This window comes from Osmerus mordax, chromosome 4 (assembly GCF_038355195.1).
Source record: "Osmerus mordax isolate fOsmMor3 chromosome 4, fOsmMor3.pri, whole genome shotgun sequence".
NCBI classification, from domain to species: Eukaryota; Metazoa; Chordata; class Actinopteri; order Osmeriformes; family Osmeridae; genus Osmerus; species Osmerus mordax.
The window spans coordinates 16,438,789-16,466,271 of NC_090053.1; the positions used below are offsets into that span (position 1 = coordinate 16,438,789).

General features: G+C 43.9%; 1 protein-coding gene across 2 annotated transcripts; it reads right to left on the minus strand.

Annotated features, from left to right (window-relative positions):
- Nucleotides 1-1,765: 1,765 nt before the first annotated feature.
- On the minus strand, nucleotides 1,766-24,175 carry shisal1b (shisa like 1b). Of its 2 annotated transcripts, XM_067235234.1 has the most exons (5): nucleotides 24,035-24,175; nucleotides 12,582-12,766; nucleotides 10,716-10,929; nucleotides 7,713-8,015; nucleotides 1,766-3,219 (listed from the first exon to the last, which is right to left on the minus strand). In XM_067235234.1, coding segments are annotated over exons 2-5 (585 nt in total). In that variant the 5' UTR covers nucleotides 12,649-12,766; nucleotides 24,035-24,175; the 3' UTR covers nucleotides 1,766-3,218. The 2 variants fall into 2 exon arrangements, with proteins under 2 accessions (XP_067091335.1, XP_067091334.1); XM_067235233.1 differs by lacking the exon at nucleotides 1,766-3,219 and having other exon boundaries at nucleotides 7,709-8,015.
- Nucleotides 24,176-27,483: the final 3,308 nt, after the last annotated feature.

A 27,483-nucleotide genomic window follows, 5' to 3' on the forward strand; every position in this document is an offset into this window, starting at 1 on the left:
TAGACGTGTCTGTCTCAATCTTTGTGTGTGTCTCATCAAAGTGAGGTCCAGGACGGTCTGTAATTCAGAAAGTCCATGGTGTTTTCATGTGCTGGGCTTAGAAGTGTCCAAGGTTTCTCTGTTTGTTTTAACCATTTCACAATAAAAAGACAGAGCACATACAGGACTTTAAACACACTGGAAAAGATAAAACTTTATTTCTCCCTGTTGTAACAATACAAAGTCAACATGTGCAAGAACAATTCAACCCCAAAAAACTGCACTGTACATTCTATCTAGTTGTTCTACATAGACAGAACGTAATGTGTGTCGACATTATCCTCATCGTCATAAAATCCATCATCACCACACCCATGTACCAATCACCAAGCTTTATTTGTGTCAGGTGGATATTTCACTGTAAGGCAACTATTACCAAGACAACCTGAAGACCAAAACAGACATGGGGACTGATCCTTACCACAAGGTAAGGATTACAAATACATTTACAATGTCAAAAGTTAAGATTCACTAAAAGAGACAACAATCACACCACACTTTGAGAAAAATGATCTCAGGGATTCCTCTCGTGTTAAGGGGACAGAATGAGATGGGTTGCTTGGCACTGACTGACACTTTGAGGAGATGAGAGAAGGGGCTTTTTTGGTGGGACTCACTGCTAGGCTAGCCTCCATGTTGTTGTTGAAGGGGGGAACTCCCTGCTAGCCATGTAGCCTGTTTCAGTGTCAGAAGGGCTGCAGCAGTAAGGCTGCTGAGACGATGTGTGTTTCCTAACATATCCGATCTGTGCAGTTTACCTTGCTTTGAGGCCCAATTAAATCCCTTTGTAGAGCTGCAGCTGTTTAAAATTCGTGTTCCTCCTGGCTTGCTGCTGCCCCTCACTTTGGGGGAGGGAGACGGGAGAAAGAGAGGAGAGAGAGAGAGAGAGAGATAGAGAGAGAGAGAGAGAGAGAGAGAGAGGAAGGAGAGAGAGAGGGAGAGAGGGACACGGTCGAAAGAAAGAAGAGAGAGAGAGAGGAAGGGGAGAGAGAGGGAGAGAGATAAGGAGATGGGAGAAAGAGAGAGAGGAAGGAGAGAGAGAGAGAGAGAGAGAGAGAGAGAGAGAGAGAGAGAGAGAGAGAGAGAGAGAGATGGAGGGGGAGAGGGGGAGGGAGAAAGGGGGAGAGAGAGAGTTCCAAGGCTGCTCTCCAGGCCAATTATATCTGAGTTGGGCCCACTTTATATCTACTCTGGTTGTGATGGCAGAACACTTGCAATTAAAATGCGCATTGAAGTTAACTTGCTCTGACCTGCCAATTTGAACGTTATTGCTAACTAAAGATTAGCAGGCCAGAATCCCCATTGTTGTAAGAGCAAATGTCGTAGTCACACTGACTTACTCCAGTCTGCGGACTCCTGTTGAAACATGATATAATGGCCACCCCATTGATATTCTCTTCTGTCTTGTCATTTTGTTTTGGTAAGTGAAGCTACTCTCAGCTCTCTGCTCCAGGGTTGTATGTTAGACCCAGTAACCATTTATGGCCCCTTTGTACACCTCCAGGGACTCTGCAGTCTGCTCAGGAACTCTCTTTGTGTAGTTGTGTGCAGTGCCAGACTGCAGGTTACAGACGCAGAATGGGGTTGAAGCACCCACCCTCTGTCTATCCACTGTAGTGGGAGATAGACAGGGCCGCCTGGCTCAGTCTCAGCCTTTTATGTTCCATCCCACACGCAGTCTGGCATGAGCAGATGCTTCCTGTGCTCCTCGGAAGAAGACCTTCGCTTTATTGATCAACCAGGAAATACATTAGCAATTAGATAGGAACTAAGCAGGATTAACTCACAATTGTGTGACATTTTGTATGTACGGTTAATGGGATTATTTCGTTCCTCTCTCATAGCAAAGCTCGCTGGCAGCAGGAGGGCATCAATATTCAATAGAAGTTAATTATCCTGATACATGTCTGTTCCATAGACTTCACCTTCCTATTGAATGTGCCCTTACTGAGAACATTTCATTTGCACCTCACTGGTTACTCAGTCTACTGTACAGTATGTGCTCATTTTAGTGGAGGTCTCCGCAGGGCCCTGAATGCTGTACATTATTGCTGACAGAGAAAGGTGTGTTTATGGGCTGTACATTTTCTATTATGGCTAATCATACATTTTCTAATCATGAACCAAATTAACATTGTCATTTTATTGCTGACTGAGCTAAAGCCTTACCCCGGTCTGGACTGGGATTGAAGATTAATTGGCCATAGTCATAAAATCAATTTGAACTATATATGTTATGTTGAAATACCTGTGATCCCAAAAAAAACACTTTTACATAACTTCTTTAGCTGGCATGGGATAGGGAGTCATTTGGCTGTCATTGAAGCATCCCTGATTCTTGCTTTAGTTTGAATTGAAAAAAACCCTCTATAGTCAACATGAGCCCTTCGGTTGACCTACTATTTCATAAGTGTTTCATGGCATTCATTCTTCATCTAGAACAGTATGCTAAATTACTGTGTTCATTACAGCATCTTTGTCGAGCAGGGATTAGTGCTCAGTCATCAATAGTCTAGAATAAGATCAAGTATTGAGAAGCTCACACAGAGAGAGAGACAACACTGTGTCTGTGGCTTCGACAAAGTTTTCAGTACACAAAACATAAGAGATGCTTGGCATCAACTCTTCACTGTGACTTATTCAGAATGTTGACCACAAACTCACAGAATTCCCTGACAATCACATCAATAGATCACCAATAGATAAAACCCCACAACTGCTTCTAATGGATACAGAATACAAACCAACACAGCAGTGTAATCAAGACTTGATATCTAGAAAGGTGTTTTTTCTTTTCTTTTTTTAACTAGCGAGCCCTCTTTAGCCTCCTCAAGTTCAGGTTTTGTGTTGGGTGCTCCAAACTGTCCCTCCATAATGTAGGTCTTCTGGTGCCTCGATGAATGTTTCTGTCATTTGTTGTGGTAGGGCTCGACCTCTACAGATCCACAGAGGCTGAAAGGACCTCATAGACCTGGCTCTGTAGGTCCAACGGTAGGCCTGGTCTGGTACTGAGAGGATGGGTGTGTTGAAGTCAGTGTCCAGGGCTGCTGTTCGCTAGGTCCAGCTCAGCCAGCATTACTGTGGTGCTGTGTCAATAGTCCAGAGTCTGCCCAAGCTCGAGCTCTCCTCTGTCAACTCAACTGAGCAGCTGCCTTTCGCCAGTCTTCTCACAGCAATACTCTGCCCAGACAAAGACACAAGGTATTAGAATCGTCACAGCACAGACAGTAGCACGCCAAATGCAAGAGTTTCACAAACAATGTTAAATATCAACTTGAGCGATCTTCCGACTAATTTAATGAGGGTAATTCATGCTTTTGTTCGTGCCGGCTGGTCCATGGTCAACTTGAGGAAAGCAATTCCAGCCAGGGCTTTTTTTCTTTGAACAGCCAAACTCAACCAGGCTGTCTTTTGCAGTTTCCATGATATTAATGGATTAACACCACATCAGAATCAGAATCAGAATCAGAAAGGGATTTATTCGCCATGAAAGTTTGCACAGACAAGGAATTTGCTTTGGCAGGAAGGTGCATACAATAAACATATACCTAAAATTTAAATATGTGGACTAACTATACTAAGGGTACATAAACTAGCAGTACTAAGTGGGATAAATATAAGTTGCCGTAAATTACAATATAAAAATACAAAAATACAAATATTACAAAAAATACAAATGTACAAGATACCATGGTGAGTGTTGCACTGTAATTGGACAATGTCTGGACATGCTGCTCCACTGATAGACAGGAGAGGCATAACAAAAAACCTATTTCCAAGACCTATTATTATAACAAAATTTCCAAGACCTATTATTATAACAAAATACTCTTTGATCACATACAGTGCCACAAAAATCAGATTCAGAATTTGGTTTATTCGCCATGTATATTATGGTCAGTTATGGTGTGCTCTGGTTATTTCTCTGGCAGGTAGACAGTCAGGTGGGGAGCCACTGCCTTCTGGTCAATGAAGACAAAAAAAAGGAAGGGAACAGACATAGCCTTGACAGAGACTGGACTGGTTGCCAGACAAGCCCATGTGACAGACTGACTGAGATGGCTGTTGAGTCATTGAGCTCCAACTGAAAGTGACGATCTGGTGGCAGTTCTTAGTCAGGTCCTGTGAACATGGTGGCAGATGCCAGTTGCTTGGATCGTTGTGACGACCGGTGGCGAGGGCTAGGTAGGTGGGAGGCAGCATGGGATAAAGCCTGCCAGGACCCTCAGCCAATGGACCTGCTAATCAGCACCACGGAGACGTTAGTCACATGTCTGGGGTGGCTTTCGGTGGCCACGTGCGCTGCCCACTCTGTTTACACACTGTCACTGTATACAAACCTAAATCAACAAACATCCTGGCGTCAAGCTCAGTCCTGAAGTCCTGAAGACCAGACCTAAACTATACTCTGGGCCTGGTTTTACTCAAACAATTTGGCAAAGCTAGACTAGGGCTGGACAGCAGGGCTCTCAAGTCTCATGCATTTGCTGTGATACTCACGCATTTCAGCCATTTATCACGCTCTCACGCAACACCTTGTATTTCTCACGCATTTCGACCATTTCTCACGCTGAGAAATAAGGGATAACTTGTACTGCTATATACAATTAATGGACGAGCCGCAGGCATACTGAGATGATAGTTGTCTCAAGTTTAGAGTAAAAGCCAATCAGAAACGATAATTAGAATAATGTTTTTTGGGGGAGAGGGGGGGATTGACTCTGAACCAATCGCGGGGCCCTAAACAAATGTTTTGTTTGTTTATTGGGTCGGGCCGGCCCTAAATTAGAAGACCCAATTCTGATCTCTAGCTATGGTGTTGTGTTCTGATCCTCTGAGGCAGGAAGCACGAACACACAAGGAATGCAGAGAGCGTCACTAGAGAGGGCTTCCTCGGCCAAAGCCCCAGAACTGAATCCAGGTCATCTCTCTGGTGTCCAGAAGACTTGTGCCGCTGCCAGGGAATAAAGCAGGGCATCAGCCCCTGAAGCTCATGGCCCAGGCATTGACACAGCTAAAAGTCATCCACCGATTTCTGCATTTATAACAGTCAGGCTGTCCATTTAATAATTGAATGTTCTGGCTGACAGCAATATGTTGGGAGTTTCCAGGAACAGCTGTGTTTACCACTGTTTTTATGGTTGCTGGAGGTCCCAGGAGAAGATGAGTACATGTTTCATGGCCGTGCCATTTTGGTGTAGATACTTTGTGAAAGGAAAGCAAATAGCACATTTACATTACAGCATCACAAATCTGATTAGTTAAGTGTCTTGCCAGTTCTTGGCTCAGTAGGGTATGCTGTCATTAACTTGATGGGCCCTCTGTTTGAGCTTTTGTCTGAAAGGATATTTTAAGGGTCTTATTGGGTTGTGTGTGGGTGTATTTTTGATCCATTAAATGTATGTATGGGGTAAAAAGTGACTTGTTAATTTATGCCATGGCTTTTTCCCATCAGGCCTACTGTACATGACTACATTTTCTTTGTTTGTTCAAACTAAGCTCCATACCTGGAGAGCCAAGTTTAATAAAAGGGATCCACAGAGAGAAACTAACAAGAGCTTCCTAGGACCGCCCACTCCAGGCACAGAACACAGCTGCCTATCTAAAAATGCCCATACCAGCCTTCTAAACCAGAAATATGATACTCTCATTCCCTAGCTTGCCATATAGACCTTCATTTCAAGAAAATCGAAAGGGGATGCTTGGAGATGTTTATCAAGTATGGTTTTATGGCAATGTCCGAGTTTTAAGACTTGACCCCATCTTGTTTGTTTACATCAAAACCACAGATGTTGCGCTTAGTGACTTCAACGTTTCTCAGCAGTGTCTCTGGGGATAGGGCTTCGTCCCTCACAAATAAACCAAAGGCCATTCATGACGTATGGTTTGTCTTGTTTCCATGTAGGAAACAGAGAATGAACGACTGGTGCTTGGGTTTCCACTGGAAGGATAGAATCTTTGTGATGTATTACAATACATCACAGGAGGCTTACTTGTCGTGCACTTTGTGAGACACTCTAAGCAATGCAATAACAACAAAATATGCGACATATTTTGAGAACAACTTATCCTCGAAGACCCTAGTGCCACCCTTCCCAATATTACGAGTCAAAATTCAAAGCAGTTACCATCCATCACACATGATATCAACAGGTATTACATAAACCCTGCAGGTTGTTGTCATGGTTCCATCCTCCAATGCCTATGTAGTCGTTTAAAATGTGTATTTTGCCCCAATTCCACTATTATTTTGTGTGCCTACTATCTGGAATGCTGGCATCCTGCTAGAACAGGTCAACCAGTACAGTGTGAGATTGATGAGGCCTCTCTTAGTGAGCGGATGCCATGTCTAACTAGGTGGCTCGGTGGGTATTTCCGTTTGTAGTTAGGCATCTGCCAGTGTGTGGACAGCCAAAGGATTCCACTTTTGAAACCCTAGCTCCTCAATCTGTGTCAGGGCACAGGCTCTGACGGTCCAGTCAAGCTCACAAACCCATTTGTCAAATCTCTGCCCTCATTAAGTTAGTATGGACAGAAGGAGACAGTGTGGTGCACCGGGGCAGTCTGCGACTGCATGAGGAAACAGCTCCTGAGTTCTAGAGTCTTGCCACAGACACACCACAGAACGCCTGGAACTGAGAACCAAATGATTGAGGTTATCTTTGTGCTGTTTCTGTTCTGGACCAACTGTGTTTTGTCTGTGTGTACTGATACATCAAGGTGGCAAGGCTGTAGGTGTCCCCCGGGAACTGATTATTTTATTTTCCTCTCTCTTCGCTTGCTTTAAAGAGTTTGTCTAAGGCTCCCACATGCAATCCAAAAATGTGAAAAGGTCATAAAGGACCGATGGTGTTTTCACTTAAAAATTCTCTGAGGAGGTTTAAATGTGAATGTTAGATGATACTATTGCATTTAGTGTGAGTTATAGGTCACATTAGCATTGTGTCCCTAGCTAGCATTTCAGTTGGCACTTGATTTGATGACGGCTTCATTACGAGATGACCAGGGAATCACAGAAAATATACAATATTGAATATTGATGACTCGACTATTTGAGGAGCCAAATATTCAAATAACTATGCTTTCTTAATATTCACTACTGTAGTTTTAAAGCACTTTTTGTAAAGCTCTCTCTTGGAAGTTGCTTTGGATAAAAGCGTCTGCTAAATGAATAAATGTAAATGTAAAGAGTGTGTATTGCTAAGTAGTGTGTGTGGGGGGAATGAGAATATCAGTGTGTAGGATGTTAGCATGTCTGTGTGTGTTTGAGAGAGAGAGAGATATTGAGAGAGTGAGAGAAATAGAGAGGTAGAGGAAGAGAGTATACAGGTATGTGTGGGGGGTACTCAACGATTCATTCTCAGTCAGCCTGCAGAAAGGTATGGAGGAGGGAATACTGTATTGTAATGCTGGTTTGGAAGTTGACATTTTTGCTCTTTGAGTAAAAACATACAGAACCCAGTAATATGTAGGCAGAGACCAAAAAAAGACACAGAAGCATAGGAAGAAAAATGAATTGAGGGCTTAACTGTAATGGGTTCCCAGGAGCTTGCACCTGCTTTCCAGGAGCTACTTCATAAGCTAAAATGACCTACACCCAAAGTTGCACGTCAAACCAAAATTTAAAAAGATGGCCGTTGTTGGCATTTGTAATGAGAGAGAACGAGACTCACCAGGCGGTGGACGTGTTGTAGGACAGGAGCGTGGGGCTGTTGCTCTCTCCCCGCAGGCTGTGTCTGGGATGATGGTGACTCTGTACCGTGGGCTGGGCCTGGGCCAGGCTGTCCTCCTCCTCTGGTACCGGCCGATGCCACTGGTTCCTGGCTTTCTTCAGCCAGCGCCCGCCCAGGCCCCACTTCTCCAGGTAGACCCGGCACACCTCATAGTTCATAGCCGAGTAGTACAGGAAGTCCAGGGCTAGCAGCACCATGACGAAGAACCCATAGATCCAGACGCCTACCAGAGCAGTGTAGTTACTGTATGGGAAAGACAGGGAATCAGGTTCACTATCGTTCAACTTGTATATATTCTTCCTCATGCAGTTTAGTAAATTGATAGTGCAATGTAAAAAGGGAGGCTTACTGAGCCATCTTTGGTCATCTCCATTTCTCTATGCTAAATCTCTGTAGCCGGTATTCATCTCAACATTCCTCACAGTTGGCTTGCATCTATCAATAACTGTGATGGTAAATGTGCTCAAACTGTTTCCAATCACCCTCAGGTGAGGCCTGTGGGATGTGAGCAGTCGTAAATAGCTTAGGATGCGCCAGGGGTTTTATGAAGTGGAGAGCTAGTAGGGAATACCCTGGGAGTTGATGGCATCCTATTAGTATGCAAAGCTAGAAGACACAACTCTGACCCTCATCTGAGTTAGAGTGGATGAGAGACAGGATGTCAGCTTAATACAATCTTTGATTTAAATGGGGTGTCAACCCTTATTTTGAGTGTCAACATTTTGGTTGGTGGAGGTAAATTTGGAACAAATGTATTCAAATCCAGTCTTTTATGACAAAAGACACAAAGCGCCACAGGATGTGAAACTGACCAAAGCAGCTTGCATTATTAATGCACTCTTTACTGTCATGACTCACGTCTAGTGTTAGTGGGCCTCAATGCTTCTACACCCGAACCACAAAAGTACTCCCTTATTGCTTTGTAGCCTAGCTCACTGTTTGCTAAGCCTAATCTAAAAAGAAGTGTACATTTGTCTTTGTGTGAGTGTGTTTAAGGTCAGCAGGCCATCCATACCAGAGTGTGTTTTAAGAGAGCCTCAGAGTAAACAGATGGTACTGTTTGGACAGGCCTTTGTGTTGAGAGAGAGATTGATGATCACCACACAGCTACAACAAATGTTTGACGTTTGTTAAACAAGGCAAATTGAGGGGCAAAATACAGAGATTGATTATGTGTTAGTATTTGGGGCGTTCTTCTGACTGAATGTCTTCTTTACGGATTTTCTTGGATGATTTGCATATGGGTGGAATCTGCCAACACCTGATTTGAATGTCAGAATCAGATCATGAAATCAGATCAGTTCGGCCCACATACCTCTACTTGTAAAGATACTGCAGTGCACTGGAATAGCAAAGAATGGCTGATTAACAAAATGACTTCTCTGGCCTTGACATTTACAAGAAATGATGTGCCAGACAGAAAGATAACTTAATTTGAGGCCAGTGGTAAATATCACACTCTCAAACCCTCCGTCTACAGGAAATGGCCTCCCATCAAGTCATGTGAAATATCATGACCTGCCATAGGGCAGAGAGGCCGTCCCTGGCAGAGTCCTGGTGAGAGAGCATTAGTGGAGAGAAGCTCTGTGTGTGTGCGTCAGGGAACCCTCCTACCAAGCTCCTACACACTCATTCTGACTCTCGCTCTCCACAGCCCAGCTGCGCTCGACTAAAGCCCTGTTGTGGTGACAGGGTTGTCACTCGAGCCACATGTGTTTACTTATTGTGACAAGTGTTTTATGTCACAGTGTCGGGTTTATGTAATGTACTGATTACATAAACATTTACAGATTGCATCGTATAGTACAGTATAATACGAATGTTTGTTTTTTTAGAAGCGTTCTGGGATTTTGGCAGAGCACTGTGCTGAAGGCTATAGTGTTCTGATACTCAGTACAGCGCGGTACTGCGTACTTGACTCCTGCACTACTCTCCACTGATCTCCCATGCACAGGCATCCCACTCACGGAGGAACAATTGACAGCAGTAGCAGCTCTTCACTGCAGTGTTTCTGAATCTCTCTGTAGCTCTCTGGATCAATGTCGGAGTGCCCTTTGAACACAGGGCAGAGGGTGTCATTGAGAGAGATACCGTCTAGGCCAACAGTTTAACAGTCAGTCACTAGCATTTGAAGCCTGCCAAACCAGGGTTGTATTTTCCTCTGAGAAAATGTCAGAATTTGAGTGGTGCCGTGTCAAGATTTCTCTTAAAGATCCTGTAAAGCAAATTCTATGATTTGCTTCGAAGTACATTTTTTATACGTGTGAAATGAGTTGCTGAAAGCATGTGCAAAGTGCGAAAACGTTGTCGCACTGAAATGTGGAGTTAGACCGTTGAACAGTTTCTCTTCTGTTTTCAGCTCAGGTTTTGTATAGGTGGAGCCAAAAACCGACCGATCTACGTCACAGCGACCGATCTACGTCAGATCACAGACGGTTGCATTCTGTTACTCAGATGGTACGATGCAAAGACAAAGTAATTAATACATAAAACATTCAGAGACTGGTCAGACGTAGGTCTATTCTGATATCTGCAATTGATTTAGCTAGTGTTGCTGTTGTTGCTAAATTCAATAAAACCGAGGGGGCGGAGCTTCAGCTCCTTCAGGCGACACGCCCACCCAGAATCAAGCACAGAAGACTGCTGATTTTCTCACGATTTCAAAGCCTAATTTAACATACTTGTCTGTGTTTTTTTTCCATTCGAATTTGGATGGGTAGTTAACAACACATTCTTCTGTGGTGTGATGAACTTAAAACTAATTTTAAATTCCACTTTACAGGATCTTTAACTTTATTGAAACATTCTATTCATCCAAAGGATTTTGGACCTTTTTACAGCATACAAGTAGTGAAATTTAGTTGATAGGAACTGTGTTCTGTTTAAGTAGCCATGGTAAGCTAGTCCATTCATATGACCATTGAGAAAATAACTTGGACTTACTTGTGCGCATAGCCATCTGAGGTGGTGGTCAGGTTGATCTGCATGACTGTCTGGAACTCTGTCTCGTTGCAGCAGTACTTGAAGGCTGTGTTGTTGTGGTGACAGCAGAACATGTAGGTCTTGTTGTCTGAGAGGCGGGGGCAGTGGAAGCCAAAGTGGTAACGCCCCTTGTGGTCGGAGTAGGGCTCACACACTCGGAAATGTGCCGAGAGGGCTGGAGAGATGGAAGGCCAGATCGAATCAGGCAGGGTGAAATATTTAGATTATGTGATATTTGGCATGCAGTTGTGCTGTTCTTGTTGCAAATGCCATGACAGTAAATGCGTGGATGGTCACAGTTGTGACACACAATTTATCCAACTGAAATATATTCTAAATGGCAAATTATGGAAAGAAATAACAAAATTCAACACTACGCTTCTAATCTCTGTAGAACGTTTGGAATTTTAAGAAATGAGTCATGAATATGAAGTCTTGCAACCAAGAACCTTTTTCTGTCTTTGAAGTCATGGAAACATCATTTGGCAGGCGAGACTCATGTAGATGATAACCAATTACTAGCCTGTCAGCCAAATGGACCAGTTATAATGGATGTCAATTACACATGTCTGATGAGGGTTAACGCTCAACAATGGACCAAGACAAAACCACTTGTTTGACACCATCAAACCCTATCAGCTTCAGAGAATTTGGCATCCTTTCACATTTAATCCCTGCTAATCACAGGATGTAAATATATCCTACAGATAGGTGGAGACAGATACTTTTGTTGTTGTTGCATGAAGCCTGAATGAACAATGTAAAAGGGGAAGAAAAGGAAGGTCGTGTCTTTCTGTCATGTGCTTCCCATGAATAATGTACCAAAGATAATTGAGAGTGCTAAAATGGATAATGTTCCTCCAGGGTATTTGGGGTGATTGGTCCTTCATATTTCTGCTGATGGTAGAAAGCTTTTATAATCTTGGACAGGGACATATTGGCCATGTGAAGGAGCCTAACACTCAGGGTAGAGAGCCTCAATTTGTGGCTTACTGGGTTCTTTCCAGCAGCTCTCTTTGATAGGATTTAATACAGGAAGGGAAAATAACTTGAGCATGACGTGCAAGAAATACAACAAAAAAAACAATGCTGTTCAATTGAGTTCTCGAGATAGGGACTGAGTGCAGAGTTGGAAGGATTATGATCTCTACAGCTTGACATTTCAGAGGTGACTGCAGAGGTAAATCTCCAGAAATCAGATCTATCGTTCATAAATGTCAAGCATCATCCTCAAATAGACATTTAAAATATCTTTATCTTTATTTGTCATAAGCCCATGGCAGTAAAATCCATGGTTGTGGTGTAACGACACTTGATGATGCTGTAAACTTTAGGAAAAAAAGAAGGATTGGCAGTTATAAGATCTACCAATGAGGAAGCCAAGGATCTATGCACAGGAAGTGGACCATAAAGTGCTCTAATGATGCAAGACTTAAAGGTACATGTGGGACATGGGGAGTTGCGGTATTAGGTGGAAACATCTGGCTTTGGTCAAAGTACCATTCTACACATTGCCATGTTATTAATTACATTAACACCTTTAAGAATGTTAGGATACAGTAAACAGTGTATAAATATTGCATTATATTTACAATCTGTGAGCCCAAACCCTGAAAGGATCTCCCTCAATTACATTTGTTTACAAGTCCATGACAGCATTTCAGGAATGTTGATCTGACGATCAAATATTGCGAATAGTTAAACAGTGTTTCTGTGATGGTCGGACATGTATGTTGAAATTCACACATACATCTGTGCAAACACAAACACACACCCACACACATATACACACACACACACACACACAAACACACACAGTGGTCTGACCTGCTGTGGACAGCAGGAGGAAAATGACTGTCAGGACATTGAAGGACTGCCGGCTGGTGATCGTCATCTTGTCGTCCTCATAAGGGAGCAGGACGGAGAGCGGGGCTGGCTGCTTCAGCTGGACCTGGACATCCTCTGCTTTCTCACAGCTCCTCTCACATGGCTGCAGACGTACACTTGAGCCCCTGGAGAGCAAGGAGACAGATCAACACTGATGCATTAAGAAGACATTTAACATTTAGGTTACATTGACTACATAGATGTATCTACATCTACAATATACATAGTATAAACATTGTAGTTTAGGAAAAGACTTATTGGCAACACTTTACGGTTACATAAACTTTAATTTGACTAGAAGATCTATAGTAACAACCGTGTAGTTAAATAGGAAATGCATAGAAATAGCCAAAAGCCTGGGGTACTAAGACAGTATAGTGGTTTGTCGCATAGCTTTCTTTTACGTGTAATACTTACGGTCCTGTACCATTAACCACAGGCCAAACTGTTGCTGTCACTTAAAAAAACTGAAATGTCCCTTCAGTGTGTTTCACAGCCCTTGAGAGTTCTGGCAAATGTGGACATTTGTTAGTTAATGTGTTTTTCACTCATAAATCACAGCAAAGTTTGACAGATAAGGACCCTGTGTGGCAATAAAACTGTTCAAAGATGAGCCTGCTGCTAAACGATGCTTCACTGGAGTCTGTGAAAGTATATACTTCTTCTTGCTTGCTGCAACATCACCGCAAGGCTACCATTAGCATGGTAGTACTCTGTCACAGCTGTCCCAAGACTGGCACTAAACGAGACAAATGGACAAAGATGTTAATCGATTCAGCTTGGAAAGCTTTTGTTTTTTACTCTTCTGGACCGTTGTTGACACTAGGAAGAATGCAGGAGAAATGCTAAAATCGGTATTTGTCAAATTCTGTTGGTTCAGTTGTGAGCTTACATTTGTCAATGTAAAATGTACATTAACTGAAGGTTGAGTCACACGGCATCAATCACTTGGAAAGTAAGGCAACGTTAGCATAACCATCTGCCTCATGGCTGTGTGGGTCTATGATTGCCCCATCAGCAGTTTGCTTTGGTGACAGACGGAGATTGATGCAGCCTACAGTCTGATGCAGAATAAGTCAGAATTCAAGCATGGTTTTCCTGGTTTCTTTCAGTCAGAAACAAGAGGTTGAGGTTTGTCCATCCAGCCTCCAAGACTCGTCTATCCATCCTCCTTGCTCTCTCCCTTTCACTTCCCAATCCATCTCTACTCACCCTTGATGCAAAGTCATCAGTCCAGAAGTCTACCTGATGAGAACATTGCTCAACAAAGGGGTTAGAACCCACCATAGCTGCAGCACCGATATCTCATATAGAGGACGGTGGAGACAGAAACATGTGTCCTGGTGGTGGAGTGATGCGGTGGTTTCGTGTTGTCGTTTCTGCTGTAGCATCCGTCTCTCTGCTCCTCAGAGAGCCTGGATGCAGACACCACCGGAGGCTTGTTAGAAACGTTTGCCTTCTTTCTTCTTCTTTTTTTTTCGAGCTAGAACGGACAAAATGTTTTGTCAGGCAGCAACATATGCTGTGGGACCAGGGATTCCCTTTCCCAAGGTTGATGGACATACGTTCCTGTGTTGTGCCGTGCTGTAGGCTGACATGTTCCTCCTAATGACGTGTGTGTTTTCAGCCAAAGAATCTGATGTGAAATCAGTTGTGAACGCTCAGGTTTCACTGGGGTGATGAGTTTAATAGAAGCAAAGCAGAATGCAGTACAGTACAAGCAGGCAAGGACAACCACACATACACCCCACCCCACCCACACAGAACATACAAGGATTCAAACAAACACATAGCTCTCAGGATGAACATGTTGCACACATGAAGAGTCTGATGCTGACTAGATGCTGTTTACATCACAGCCGAAAAACACACAAAACACACAGCCAGACAACAAAACAAGGCACAAACTGCGACGAGCATGATTCTGATAACACTAATTATTACTAAACAAAGAAATGATCCCTAACAACCCAGTTTATCTTACCACTTAACAGACTCAAACAGCATAAAAGTAAATAAAACTGCAATTACCCCTGACACTGAGAAATTCACAATTGCAACAAAGCAGGGAGCTTAGATCAGTTGGTAGGGTGATAAGCAAAGTGGTTTTGTTATTTTCAGATAACAAATAGATTCAAAACAACCTTCTTGTATCGTCATGGTTTTGATCAGATATTTGCTCCAGATATTTGCTCAAGTACTGTCAGAAACACATGTTTTTCTTTCCAAATATATATTTATTTTATTTGTGTGTACTGTTGAGCTTCTTTCATCCTGCAGCTTTAATGCTAATGCATTGACCTGATGCAATATTTTCTGATATCCTCAGGCTATTTATTGAAACCAATTTACCATAAGATCCCTGCAAAGCCATGGGACATAATACAGGACATAATCGGAATCATTTGACTTTTACATTAAATCTATATGGATTATTTATAGCATATCATTTGTTTGTTCAAAGCTAAATAATAGGCATGCCCCAAACAAACAGTACAGCGTGATAGACATCTTGCTTCAGGAGTCTGTAGGAACACAGGTGGCAGCTCGGACCTCCTTCAACAGACATAGCCTCTTCATCATCATCCCAGTCTTGGGTGTACTGGTGGCAGGCACCCAGATCATACTGCTCACTATTCAACAGAATAGCTAAGATGTGGTTACTTTGCGATGTGGCTAGTGGCAACCTGGCTACAGACCGTTCTCTGACCACCGATATACAGTTTGAACCATGCACTTCTGATCCTTGATCTTCTGCTGTACTTTTACATGTACTATTTGTACCATTTGAATGACATGAGAGCATCACTTGGATACTGTGCAGAGCCCTGTGAGGATATGTGCCTACATTAGGGAGGTTGATTACTGAGCCTGGTCTGTGCATCATGATTTCTGAACTGCTTGCTATGTGTGTACATTTATACGTAAGTGTGTGTGTGTGTGTGTGTGTGTGTGTGTGTGTGTGTGTGTGTGTGTGTGTGTGTGTGTGTGCGCGCGCATGTATCCTAAGATTTAAAAACCGTTTGACTTGAAAAGAAAACATTTCACTTTTAGATTTTGATCTGGGCACTGAGTTGTTCAAGAGTGTCTGTGTGCTTTGCGTGTATAATACCTTCAATTCCCATCCTCAAGACTCTGCAAGAATGGCCAAAACTCACTCTGCCTGAAAGGCTAGACAACAAGTCCGTTTCACAGGATAAGGAAAGAACACAGTATATGAAAGGTGTATTCAAAGAGTGAATCAATGAGACATTTACGCCTGGTGTCTTGGACACAAAGCAAGCCTTATCATTGCAATATGATCACTCTTGAAATTTACATTTACATTTAGTCATTTAGCAGACGCTCTCATCCAGAGCGACTTACAGTAAGTACAGGGACATTCTCCCCGAGGCAAGTAGGGTGAAGTGCCTTGCCCAAGGACACAACATCATTTGGCACGGCCGGTCCGGGAATCGAACTGGCAACCTTCAGATTACTAGCCTGCTTCCTTCACCGCTCAGACACCTGACGAAATGCTGTTGTTAATAGTCCAGTTGGTTTAATCGGTTGTTAAATCAATTGCTAGCTTGTGAGCCCTGTTGTTGGCACAGTACACTCCTTACACTTAACACTGCTTCACAGGGGTGTCAAAGGAGTCTCCACACGTACAAATGCTGGAACTGCCCTACTTTACATCAGCGACAATGCAAACTATATCTCCAAACATCAACCCCCACCACTGCCACCCTAAACAACATTTTAAAAGGCAGACTGTGAAAAACCAGTGTGCTAATAAGCTACTGCTCGACACAGACGGACACACCTTCTTCCAGTAAATAATCAGGAAAAGGATGGATTTTGCTCAGTCTAGTAATCAGCGTCTGTGGTGCTCGAGAACAGGAAATGAACAGACAAGAGTCGCTGTCAAATAGGAAAGAAGCTGCTGAAAGAACGACACAGCAGGGTTGCCAGGGAGCTTGTTGTGGTGAAAGTGGCCCATGCTAGTTTAATAGGTTCCTCTATTGTGTGCCTGCCTGCCTGCCTCTCTGCCTGCCTCTCTGCCTGCCTCTCTGCCTGCCTGCCTGCCTCTCTGCCTGCCTCTCTGCCTGCCTGCCTGCCTCTCTGCCTGCCTCTCTACCTGCCTGCCTCTCTGCCATTCTGCCTGCCTGCCTGCCTGCCTCTCTGCCTGCCTGCCTGCCTGCCTCTCTGCCACTCTGCCTGCATACTGTATATGGTAAGGCTGCATTTGCACAATAACTCTGTATTAAGTTGACACAATCCAAAAATATGTCAACACTGTAATCAAAGTCAGATTCTGTCAGCCTGCTGTTTGTCAACCTGCTGAGATCTTTCATTACCGTCCCCCATTCCTGTACTTCCTTCCATCTCCCTCTCTCATCTGGAACTGTAAGACTGGTTTCGAAAGGTGTAATTGTGTTTGTCAAAGGATGCTAGTGGGGATCTTATACATAACATCTGACTGAGCCTAACAACACAGAGGGAACCGAATGGTTTCCTCATATAACCACAGTTCATGACAACTGAAGATTTGATAGATAGCCAAATGCCAAAATGTAGTGTATCATACAAATGTCACACTGTACAAGCAATAGTTACAGCTAAATCCAAATTTTATTGACGGAAATATCACACAGACACAATTATATTAAAGAGTATTCAACTGTTTGAACCAGTCATATGAATAACGTTCAACCTCCCAGTCAATGTGAGCTCTTAGCTGGTGTGAATACTTCTTGCATCAGTCGGAAATTAAACTGAACATTCCTTTGGGTGCATTTCCACCCTGTGATAAAAAACATATTCAAGCAGGATAGGGATTTCTAATGAGACTGCCACTGGAGTTGAATCAGCGAAATTCATTATAAAATCACAGTTGTGAAAGTCGGGGGAGGGGGGATTGGAATTTATTAGACCTCACGAACATAATGTGAGCTTTGCTTCGTATCTACCAAGCCCATGCTTCCAGAGGATAGAACAGACTGTGGTTCTCGGGAGTCTCTAGCTTGCTACCTGTCAAGGCGAGGGATTCTCTTGCTATTATTAGACAGCCCTCCCATCAGTAAGCAGGCATAGTGAATGAGGGGAACTAAAGATGAGCAGCATCAACAGCACAGAAGACTGATCCTCTATTTTGGTTCCTTCCTTTAACAGCCCCCCGTTTCATTGGGTATAGCTCTGCGGTAGAGCATCTGACTGCAGAGGTCACAGGTTTTAATCCCCCTACGTACATCGCTTTGGACACAAAGGCTCTGCTAAATGAATACGTAGCCTAGTTTGCTCTGGTTTCCATGTTTCTGCTTTGATCAGGGGGATGATGGATGCGTGACACTGGGAAAGTGTTCTGAATAATCCATCATGTCCAGGGCTGGAGACATGACATTCTGTATCGTTCAGGGAGGTCTTACAAAAGCTGCTCTTCGTTGTTTGTCAGACTCCTGCCACCATAGGACCTTTAGCTTTTCGTGGCTGCCGTCACATACCGCAGGCTGATTAATCATTCTAGTGTTTATGCGTACTGTATTTTAGGCCAGCGTGACTCTGATGCTACCCTTTATGGTTGTAAGGAAGAGAACCAGGGGGGAAAAGGCGCCCAGCACCCCAGGAGGTCACGGACATGGGGCCCCTTCGGCTTCATCTCCCAGACACAAGTTGAGCCCTGTTTGTTTGATTTTGCTGTGACACTACGCTTTGGGCTGATCTCATTTCTTCTGGCTAGTATCCGCTTCCTCATCCTCAGTTGATCCTCGAGAACCCAGCTCTAAAATAACGCTTCACTGCCCGCCGGGAATGTCAAGGAAGAAATGCAACGCTCGGCCAGACACCAGCCATAAGCGTGTGACGAAATTTGTGATTCAAACATCTAGATGAGCTGAGTGGTTCCCGAATGGCCTCATGCATCTTCATCCTCAGATTGCATTCCGTGGGCTCTGTTGTGGACAGGGATATCTTACTTACAGACTACACATCAATTCTCACCATGATACGCAATTGCCAACAAGCCTGATAAATGGCCGTACCACACATTCTTATCTGTGGTGTATTTTCATGTTCTGGTGTTTGACAGCGCCAGATGATACTTCTGAAGCACAGTCACAAAGAAATCCCAGGAGATAAACATAGACAGCTCACACACCTACAGGTCACACGAGGAGATCACTGAGGCCAAAGGGCAAAGGTCAGCAACTGCGCAAACATTCTTCAGAGTATAACACTGTCACTCTGAGGGATTGTTTTTAATATATTTAACTCTCCAAATTCAAGCTCTAATGGAGTTTTGACAGGTGATTTTTATGTGACATTAGAAACCCAGAGAGTTATTTTCAGAGATCATTAGAAGATGTGCTGGGTGACTGTCCGTCACAGAGGAATCACACCTTATTACTGAAGCTGTCGTGATCTAAGGGAACCAGACGGAGCTCCGCTCGGCAAGCAGGAGCCTGAGAATACGTCTGCACAGCGCCGCAAACCACCGACACCTGATTGGTTCGTACACGCTCTTTCAGCATGCATGAGATGCTAACAAGTGAGTCACTTAAGAAAACGAGAATCCTTGTAAGGGAAGAATCCGGAACCCTTTGAAGGACGATGATTGAAAGGATTTTGATCAACGTGAAGGAGTTGGAATTACACAAGGAAAATAGATATACCGAGTATAATGAGTGATGTGACTCACTGTCCTTTGTCTCTCTAGTATTACAACTGATGCTAACAGAAAGCATAGTGATTCCTATTCCCCATCATGCCAGACAACAGCGGCAATACACACCTGTTATTGTCGCCTACGAGGGAAATGTCACAGTTTGTGTTTAACGCACACACACTCGTCATCGTTGTCGCACACAGTGTGAGGGTTCCTCTCTGAGGTGTTTGCCGTGCGACTATCAGACACAGCTGCTGTGCTGGGACTGTAGATAACATGTGAGACCAAACACACACACACTCAAATAAACCTCAGTTCCCTATTGTTCTTCTGTCCCTGCACCGTCACCATGGCAGTGTGGCTTCCCTTACCTACCAGGTCGGCAGCACAAGCACAAAGAACCCCCGTTGTCACAAAGAACACATTGTTCCACCGTTTCTCATTTGTTTGTGAGAATGCAATGGCAGTGTTCTTCAGTTGACTTCTGCGTGGTTGGGAGGGATCTGCATGTGCGTGCGTGTGTGTGTGGAGCGGGCATTAAATGTACATTGTTTAATAACGTGAGGGACAATTGTAGCGGAGAGGAAGGAGATGAGGAAGGAAAGTTGTCATTCCGAGCGTGATGGTGAATTCAAACTATTCAATAACAATGTCCTTATACTCTCCCATGCTCCATTAATCCTTAATCCCCACTTGAACCTCCCTTCGGGAGTCAGAACGCGGAGGTCAGCCACTCATCCAGACAACCAGCTACAGACCAGGCTACAACTGATGGTAAACTGGAGGTAACAGTACAGGTCTTCAATCGTACCTCTGAACCTTTGTCTGTTTCAGTGTGAGGGACATGGGGCCCTGGCTCCAACACTCACTGCCCTTTTATCTGGATTCAAGAGCTTCTCCAGCAGACTGGGTGTCAGCAGCTCTGCAACACCTGCCTCAGCCCCAGTAATCACACTCCAGAGTCACACATCGACTTTCCTCCCCGTCCGCTCTGAAAACAAGTCCAAATACAGGCACCTTGACTTTCATGGTCCTGCTCCTCTTGACTGTTTCCGAGCAGAGTAGGATTTTCCGACCTACATCCTGTATGATTCGAAATCTGAATTTCGACATAAACAAGGGCCGATAAAGGATCAAAGCTTGTGTGGCCTTAGTTCTCTGGTGGATTCGGAGAACTAATGTGTATTGACACAGCCCAGACATTCATTTTGTATTCAGATGCCGGTAATCATTTAATTGATCTGTGGATCCATATTGCATGTGTGTGACGTGGGTTAGGGTTGTTTTTTAAACAATACATTCATGGATTGCTTTTGGCAACAAAGAAAGACTTTCGGAAAGTCAAGCTAAAGCCCACCAATGCTCTCAACACCTTGACAACCTGGTTACGAGTCAGTGCAATATTTCCCTGCTTGTTTGTTGACCACAGAGTAGCAAACAGCACATCAGCATTCAGAACAGCCGGTGGGTGAAAATGTCTCTGAATTTCAACAGCACGGTTTGGATTTTATCATTCCTGCCTCTCATTTGAGCAGGTCAGATGCACAGGAGAGAAGATGCCCTTATGTTTATTTGGTGATAAACCCTTTCCATCTAAATCCATCCCTCTGAGTGAACAACAACTACCTACAAACAACCATAATGTGAAACCGAATGGAAACAGTTTGGTGGGGATTATGACAACAGACTCCAGATGCCATATTGCCACCTCTACATAATGACAGTGTTTAATATGGTGTTATTTCCTCGGTAAACACTGATAAATACCTCTCATTTAGTTTGATTTTGTGGCAGAGATCTGGAATCCTGACAAACATTAATAGAATACAGTGTATCATTGGAGTTACAAAATAGACAATATCCTTTACAGAGTAAAAGACGTGACCTCTACAGTACTTGACTGGCCGGCTGACTGTCTGGCTGATTGACTGGTTTGCTGCCCGACTGACTGGCTGAATGCTTCTGGTGTCTAATGGTTACATTATTTGGATACAGGGCTACGCAGCGAGAGAGAGAGAGGACACAACTGATGCTTAGCTGTGTGTATGTGTGTGTATGTGTGAGTTTGTGTGTACCTGCGCATGCCTGTGTGACAGAATCAGGCTTAGTAGCTACAGTAGCTATAGCTACGGTACTTGATGAGCTTGAGACATTGCCTTTGATGCTTCCAGCCTTATTCATCCAGTTGTACTGAACAGATAATTATCTAGCAAGGTTCATACACACACAGAACATCACAAGAGATGGGGAACTCTATAGGAAGGAAACAGACACTAAGACAGAGACCAGAAACTAGTCTATCATCCAGAGTGTTTATGATCTCCTGGTCTGTTCTCATCAAAAGGCTTTGATTAAAGCGCATGCTGTGATTTTCAAGTACATTATGTTACTTCTACATTATGTTCTTATTCAGTTAGCAGTCAATTCCTCTTGAATGTACACATTCATTGGAGGCTCATGACATTTCTCAGGTTTGATTATCTTCTTCAATTTAATTCAAATGTTGAATTAGAGCCCAGGCAGTTCAGTTTGTTCTTGTCACAGCCTATGAACGCTTCTCTGAGGGACAGGCATACAAGATTTTCCTGGAGAGATGAGATGATGACACCGGTTTCATTTAGATCAGATTCACTTCCCCATGTCTGACTTTGTGTCTCAGACACATCTTGACACCAATGACAGTGTTCCACTCTTTCGAAACTAGCTCATCTTTCTTCACCCAGAATATGAAATGCTTCTTACTCAGTTTACAGCAAGGTGAGTCTGTTGTGTGAGTGTATGCGTTTGTGTGTCTGTGCGTTTGGATGTGTGTGTATGTGTGTGCGTTTGGGTGTGTGTGCGTATGTCTGTTCATGTCTGTGTATGTTTGTGTCTTTCCAAGGCACCAGTCGTGACGTTCCTCCCGTCTCCTTCACTCTGTGTGTCAGGCTGGCTATAACACCATCACGGTCAGTGACTTCTCCCACTGGGGAATGTCAACAAGCGTCTGAGTATTCTGGTCAGTCCCCATAAGGACCTGCTATAGACCTGTGTGTGTGTGTGTGTGTGTGTGTCTGTGTCTGTGTGTATGTACACTGTTTAAGATTGTGGGCTGGCAGTCCTCTTCTTATGTTATCAGCTGAAGTCACTTGTGATTAGGGTCTTAACACTGGCCAAACTACCTATAATTATGCATAGGCTTCGCTGAGAGGATCTGATATAGAATTGCAAATAATTCATAAGATGTTCAAGTGGAGGGGAGTCAGATGGCTGAGTGGTGAGGGAGTCGGGCTAGTAATATGAAGGTTGCCAGTTCGATTCCCAGCCGTGCAAAATGACGTTGTGTCCTTGGGCAAGGCACTTCACCCTACTTGCTTCGGGGGGAATGTCCCTGTACTTACTGTAAGTCGCTCTGGATAAGAGCGTCTGCTAAATGACTAAATGTAAATGTAAGTCATGCGTTTCCTTAAAGAGAGTGTAGGGCGTGAGGCTGTTGAGGTTTTGCCTGTCCTCTCTCTCTCTCTCTCTCTATTCTCTCTCTCTCTCCCTCCCCTCCTCCCTCCTCTCACTCTCCGTTTACGACAACAAGTGAATTCTTGTTCATGCAGACCTCCCACTGGGCTCTAATAAAAGATCTGTTTTTGCTACGTCATGAACCTGTAAGGAGATGAAGTCCTAGCCTCTCCTAAAACTAATTCTTAAATGCATTGTGAGGAATCCAGTGTGTTCACAGTGGCTCACAACCCCCGCAATCATCTTCCACTTTAAGCCATTAAACGTGAGGGATCAACGCATGTGTGTTGATGAGCATTAGCACTAATGGACTCATTATCTCTAAAACACTCCGGTGGGACTTTTTTGTATGAGTATTACATGTAGAAGTTCAGATTATATATATATATATATATATATATATATATACACATATACACACACACACACAGACAGGCAGACAGACAGACAGACAGACAGACAGACACACACACACACACACACACACACATTCAACACCTGACCAAACCAACTTAAACAATGACTGCTAACAGAAGCCCTGAACTTATTTTCCTCTCTCTCTCAAACACACACATACACAGACACACACACACACACACACATTCTAATCCTTGTCAGAGAGAGAAAGGCAGCTGTCGTCATGTACAAAGGGATCCTCCTCATTTTTCTTCTCCTCTCATGTACCACGTACACCCCCACACCCCCGTCTCCCAGCCACCGTCCACGCCTGCCAATCCACCCTAATTGCCTCACATATGAGGAGAAGGCTGAGACGCCCTCGTCTTTCACAGAGCTGCCCACCAGTGGATAAGAAGAGAGCAAAGAAACGACTCCACCTGAGTATCGTAAAAACGTGCGTAAGAGAGAGAGAGAGAGAGAGAGAGAGAGAGAGAGAGAGAGAGAGAGAGAGAGAGAGGGGGACAGGAAGAGAGAGCGAGGGAGATACAGAGAGCAAGGAAGAGTGAGAGAAAAATACAGAAATAAATTACAGTGTTCCCAAGCTGTGGAATTCCTAACTGAAACTTCCCGATTACTGTTATACATATCTGCGCATCTGAAAAGGGATACCCTCAATAACCATAGCAGACTCCATCCAAGTTAATGACTATACCACATCAAATCAAACTACTTCCTTCGGATCAAATCTAAAAGACAAGGAAACTTTGAGAGCTCAATTAGCCATGACAAACACAAGAGGAACGTAGAGCTTTTGTTTGTTTGTTTGTTTGTTCGATTAAAAACAGCTTTCCCCACTAACCTTTTGTTTAGCCTAGAGGAGGAAGGAGAGTCTCCCGTTCTGTCAAAGACTCCCCTTGTTGCTTCTGTGTTACTCGTCCTTTGTTGCGTCTTCACGCCGACACATCCTCCTCCTCATCCCGGGAAAGAGATAGACATCAACAGCTCATTAAGGAGAGAGGCGAGGGAAAGAAAAGCCCAAGAAGAAAGGCAGAAGCAAGTCTGTCTCTCTCCCAAGTCCCCTGCTCGCTATCCCAGCCGTTCCAGCTCCGCTTTTGAGAGTGAGGGAGGGAGAGAGGGAGAGATGGAGCGATACTGAGTGAGCGAGCGAGCGAGTGAGTGAGGGAGAGAGAGAGCAGCGAGCGGGAGAGGAGGGAATGTAGTGTTTTACTGGAGGGTGTGTGCGAGCACGTGTGTGTGTGTGTGTGTGTGTGTGTGTGTGTGTGCGTGTGTATTCACTTGTGAGTCTCGTATTCGTCTTTTAACAGAAGGCACCAGGTCAGTTGCTGCTACCCTAACAGAAGTGAGTTCCCTCAAGAGAAAAAGACCCTCTGGTTATCTCACTTATGAGCATCCCCCTGATGAAGACCCTTTGATAAAAGATCACCCATTCATCTGTTTAACCTGTGTGTCTCTCTCTGGTTCTATCTCTGTTCCCCTCTCTCTCTCTCTCTCTCTCTCTCTCTCTCTCTCTCTCTCTCTCTCTCTCTCTCTCTCTCTCTCTCTCTCTCTCAGCCCAGCCCCCTCAATTGATTTGAATCCCAGGGAGAGTTAATGTAATGTCCACCCCCAGCTACACCCTCGCTGTTTGGCTAGGGGTCACTGCCTTATCACGGATGTGCACAGAAATGTAAATTACACACGCTCCCGCACCACGTGCACGTACACTCACACAAACACACTTTATCCCAGTGGCCTTAGAGCTTGATGGTGAATGTTCCCCTTGAGGGACTTTGGGGGGTGAGTGTGTGTGTGTGTGTGGAGAGGAGGGGCAGAAAGACAGGAAGCTAACAGATGGAAGTCCCCACATGCTCAGGAGACTTGGCCCATTTCAAGCGTTTGAACAATGTCTTTATGCAGCTACCATGCAGTCTGAGTGGGAATCGACTCAGTTGTCTCTCTGCAGGCATATTTACTGATGTTGATGACGTGTCGTCATTCCCCGATATCCCACGCCAAACCCCAAGTAGCGACGGAGGACCTTTGCAGAGCGAGAGCAGAGGGAGAGAAACATACAGAGCTGTCGTTGGGAACGCACGCGTTGGCTCAGCGCGTGGGCGGCCTGCCTGACAGAGCCCTTCTCCAGAGAAACCGCCCAGGGTTGTCCGGCAGACTTGCCATTGATGCTCAGGTTCATCCGACGCGAGCATGAGGAGAGTTTGTGTGTGTGTTTGTCGAAGAAGAAATGTCACTTTCATCAAAATGTAGGTTGGGGAAGATCTCGTAAGGCCGGAGACGCTTGGTGTTTGTCCCCGGCTTGGGAAACCCAATTCAATTCTGGTTAGATGTTCAGGGAGATAATTGACTCGTTAATATCTGACTCCAATTTTAGAAATGTACACAAGTGCGTTACCTGTAACCTTGAGCGCTAAACAGTTAATGACATGAAACTCTGGCTAAGGTAAAAATCGTCTGCTTGATCAGAGCATCGACCCTAAAGTATGCGTGTTCACTAATCAGACGGTTATCATTACTATAATATGGATTTTAACCATAGTAGACCTAGTATGTAAACCAATCACTCAGAGGCTCCGGTAAGTTCCTTCGGAGCGTGGAAATCCACCGTAAGTGACTCAGAGGACTTAAGTTAAAACCTACTTCAAAAGTCTGTTTATAATCAGTATTAGCCGCATCAACCAGACTAGATCAAAGTTTTTACCGCCGTAGCGTGATAGATACGTTTCAAGGAGAACAAGTAACTTCAAATGCACAATAATAGTTTATTATCTAAATAGTAAGATAATCAATACAATGATAATTAAATATCATCAAATACAAAACATACCTTCAGAGCAATGGTTAACAAAGGTATTCACAATGAAGACTAGGCGCCTAATGCACCGGAGCTGTATCGTAAACAGAACTCAAACTGAGTGGTAAAAACTTCTTCCTATATACACCCAAACCTGACTAAAATTGGGACACCGGTCATATGACTGAAAAGTTGTCTAACGCATACAAATTCAAATTGGATCATTAATCAAGGCTGCAGTAGACCAAGTAGTGCCCTTGCAAGACAAGGGGATATGTTAGACACATGTTGGTCTGCCGCAAGCACAAACTCTGTAAACCCTGTAAATGTACATGTTACAGCAATACAATTATTTCTAGAAAACTGTTTCGAACAATATTTACAAGAACACAACTTTTAATGACAATTTCAGAGTCTTCCTCGGTCCACCTTCCTCATCAACTGTTGAGACCACCTTTCCAGAGGTGTGTCATTAAGGTGTGATTGTCATTTTAGCATTCATGCAAATCAACGATGTCCCAGACGAGTGTCTGGGTGACCAGTGAGAAAAAGGGGCTGCCAAAACAGCCCTACAAAAATAACAGACATTAATTTATTTTTAAGATTGACTTCGTAGAAGATGAAGCTCCAAATCAACTCTACTGAGTATTGTTGCTTGTTCAGCTTTCTCACATTTGAATACAGAATATGGCCAACTTGGTAAAAAGTCTCATGAAATATTAACTGCTGTGAAGTATGCTGTGGGAATCAGGTCATATTAGATGCATGCAAACTGGAGACACTGACTTGTTCACACCACATTCCAAAGACATTGTGAAGCTTTCACGAGAGCGAGACCCTTCACTAAGAGGTTCACTCCTAGAGCTGGCTGCTGATTTCTCCTTGTGCACTAGGTTTTAGGATGGGGATGAAGGGAGTAATAATTTCAACGAAGGTGTGTAGCTTTTCAAACGGGTAAATCTTTATTGAGATTCCTGGCACTGCAAAATGTGTGCATTGGGGGTGGGGGGCTGAGGAATAGAAGATGACTGTACCGTACCATTGCTTTCCTTTCTAGTCTGCATTTCATGTGTATTTCAGAGATTTCTGTTCGCGAGAGACTGAGCCCCAAGTTGCTCCTGATAAGTAGGTATGCATGGCAGCTCCACCGCCATTGTTTGTGTGAGTGGGGAAAGGAGAGGCAAAAAGATTTAAAGCTGTTTGAGTACCTTTAAGGTAGAAAAGCGGTAGGGTAGACAAATACAGTCCATTTACCATGAATTGCGTTGATATCTTTTACTTATAGTTCCCTTTCAGAACTGTTGTTTGTGAGGGTATATTGTGGGCCTAAGGGCTCCCAAAGCTGCACTTACTGCTTCACTCCTTGTTGTACCAGCAAATTTGTCTGTTCTCTGCATGTTGTATTTCAGATCCAATTGTTGCACTGTCTCATAAGAGACTGCACTAACAACATTGTTTGATGTTGCACTGCAGAGATGTTTTATTGTTCTGTAGTTGAG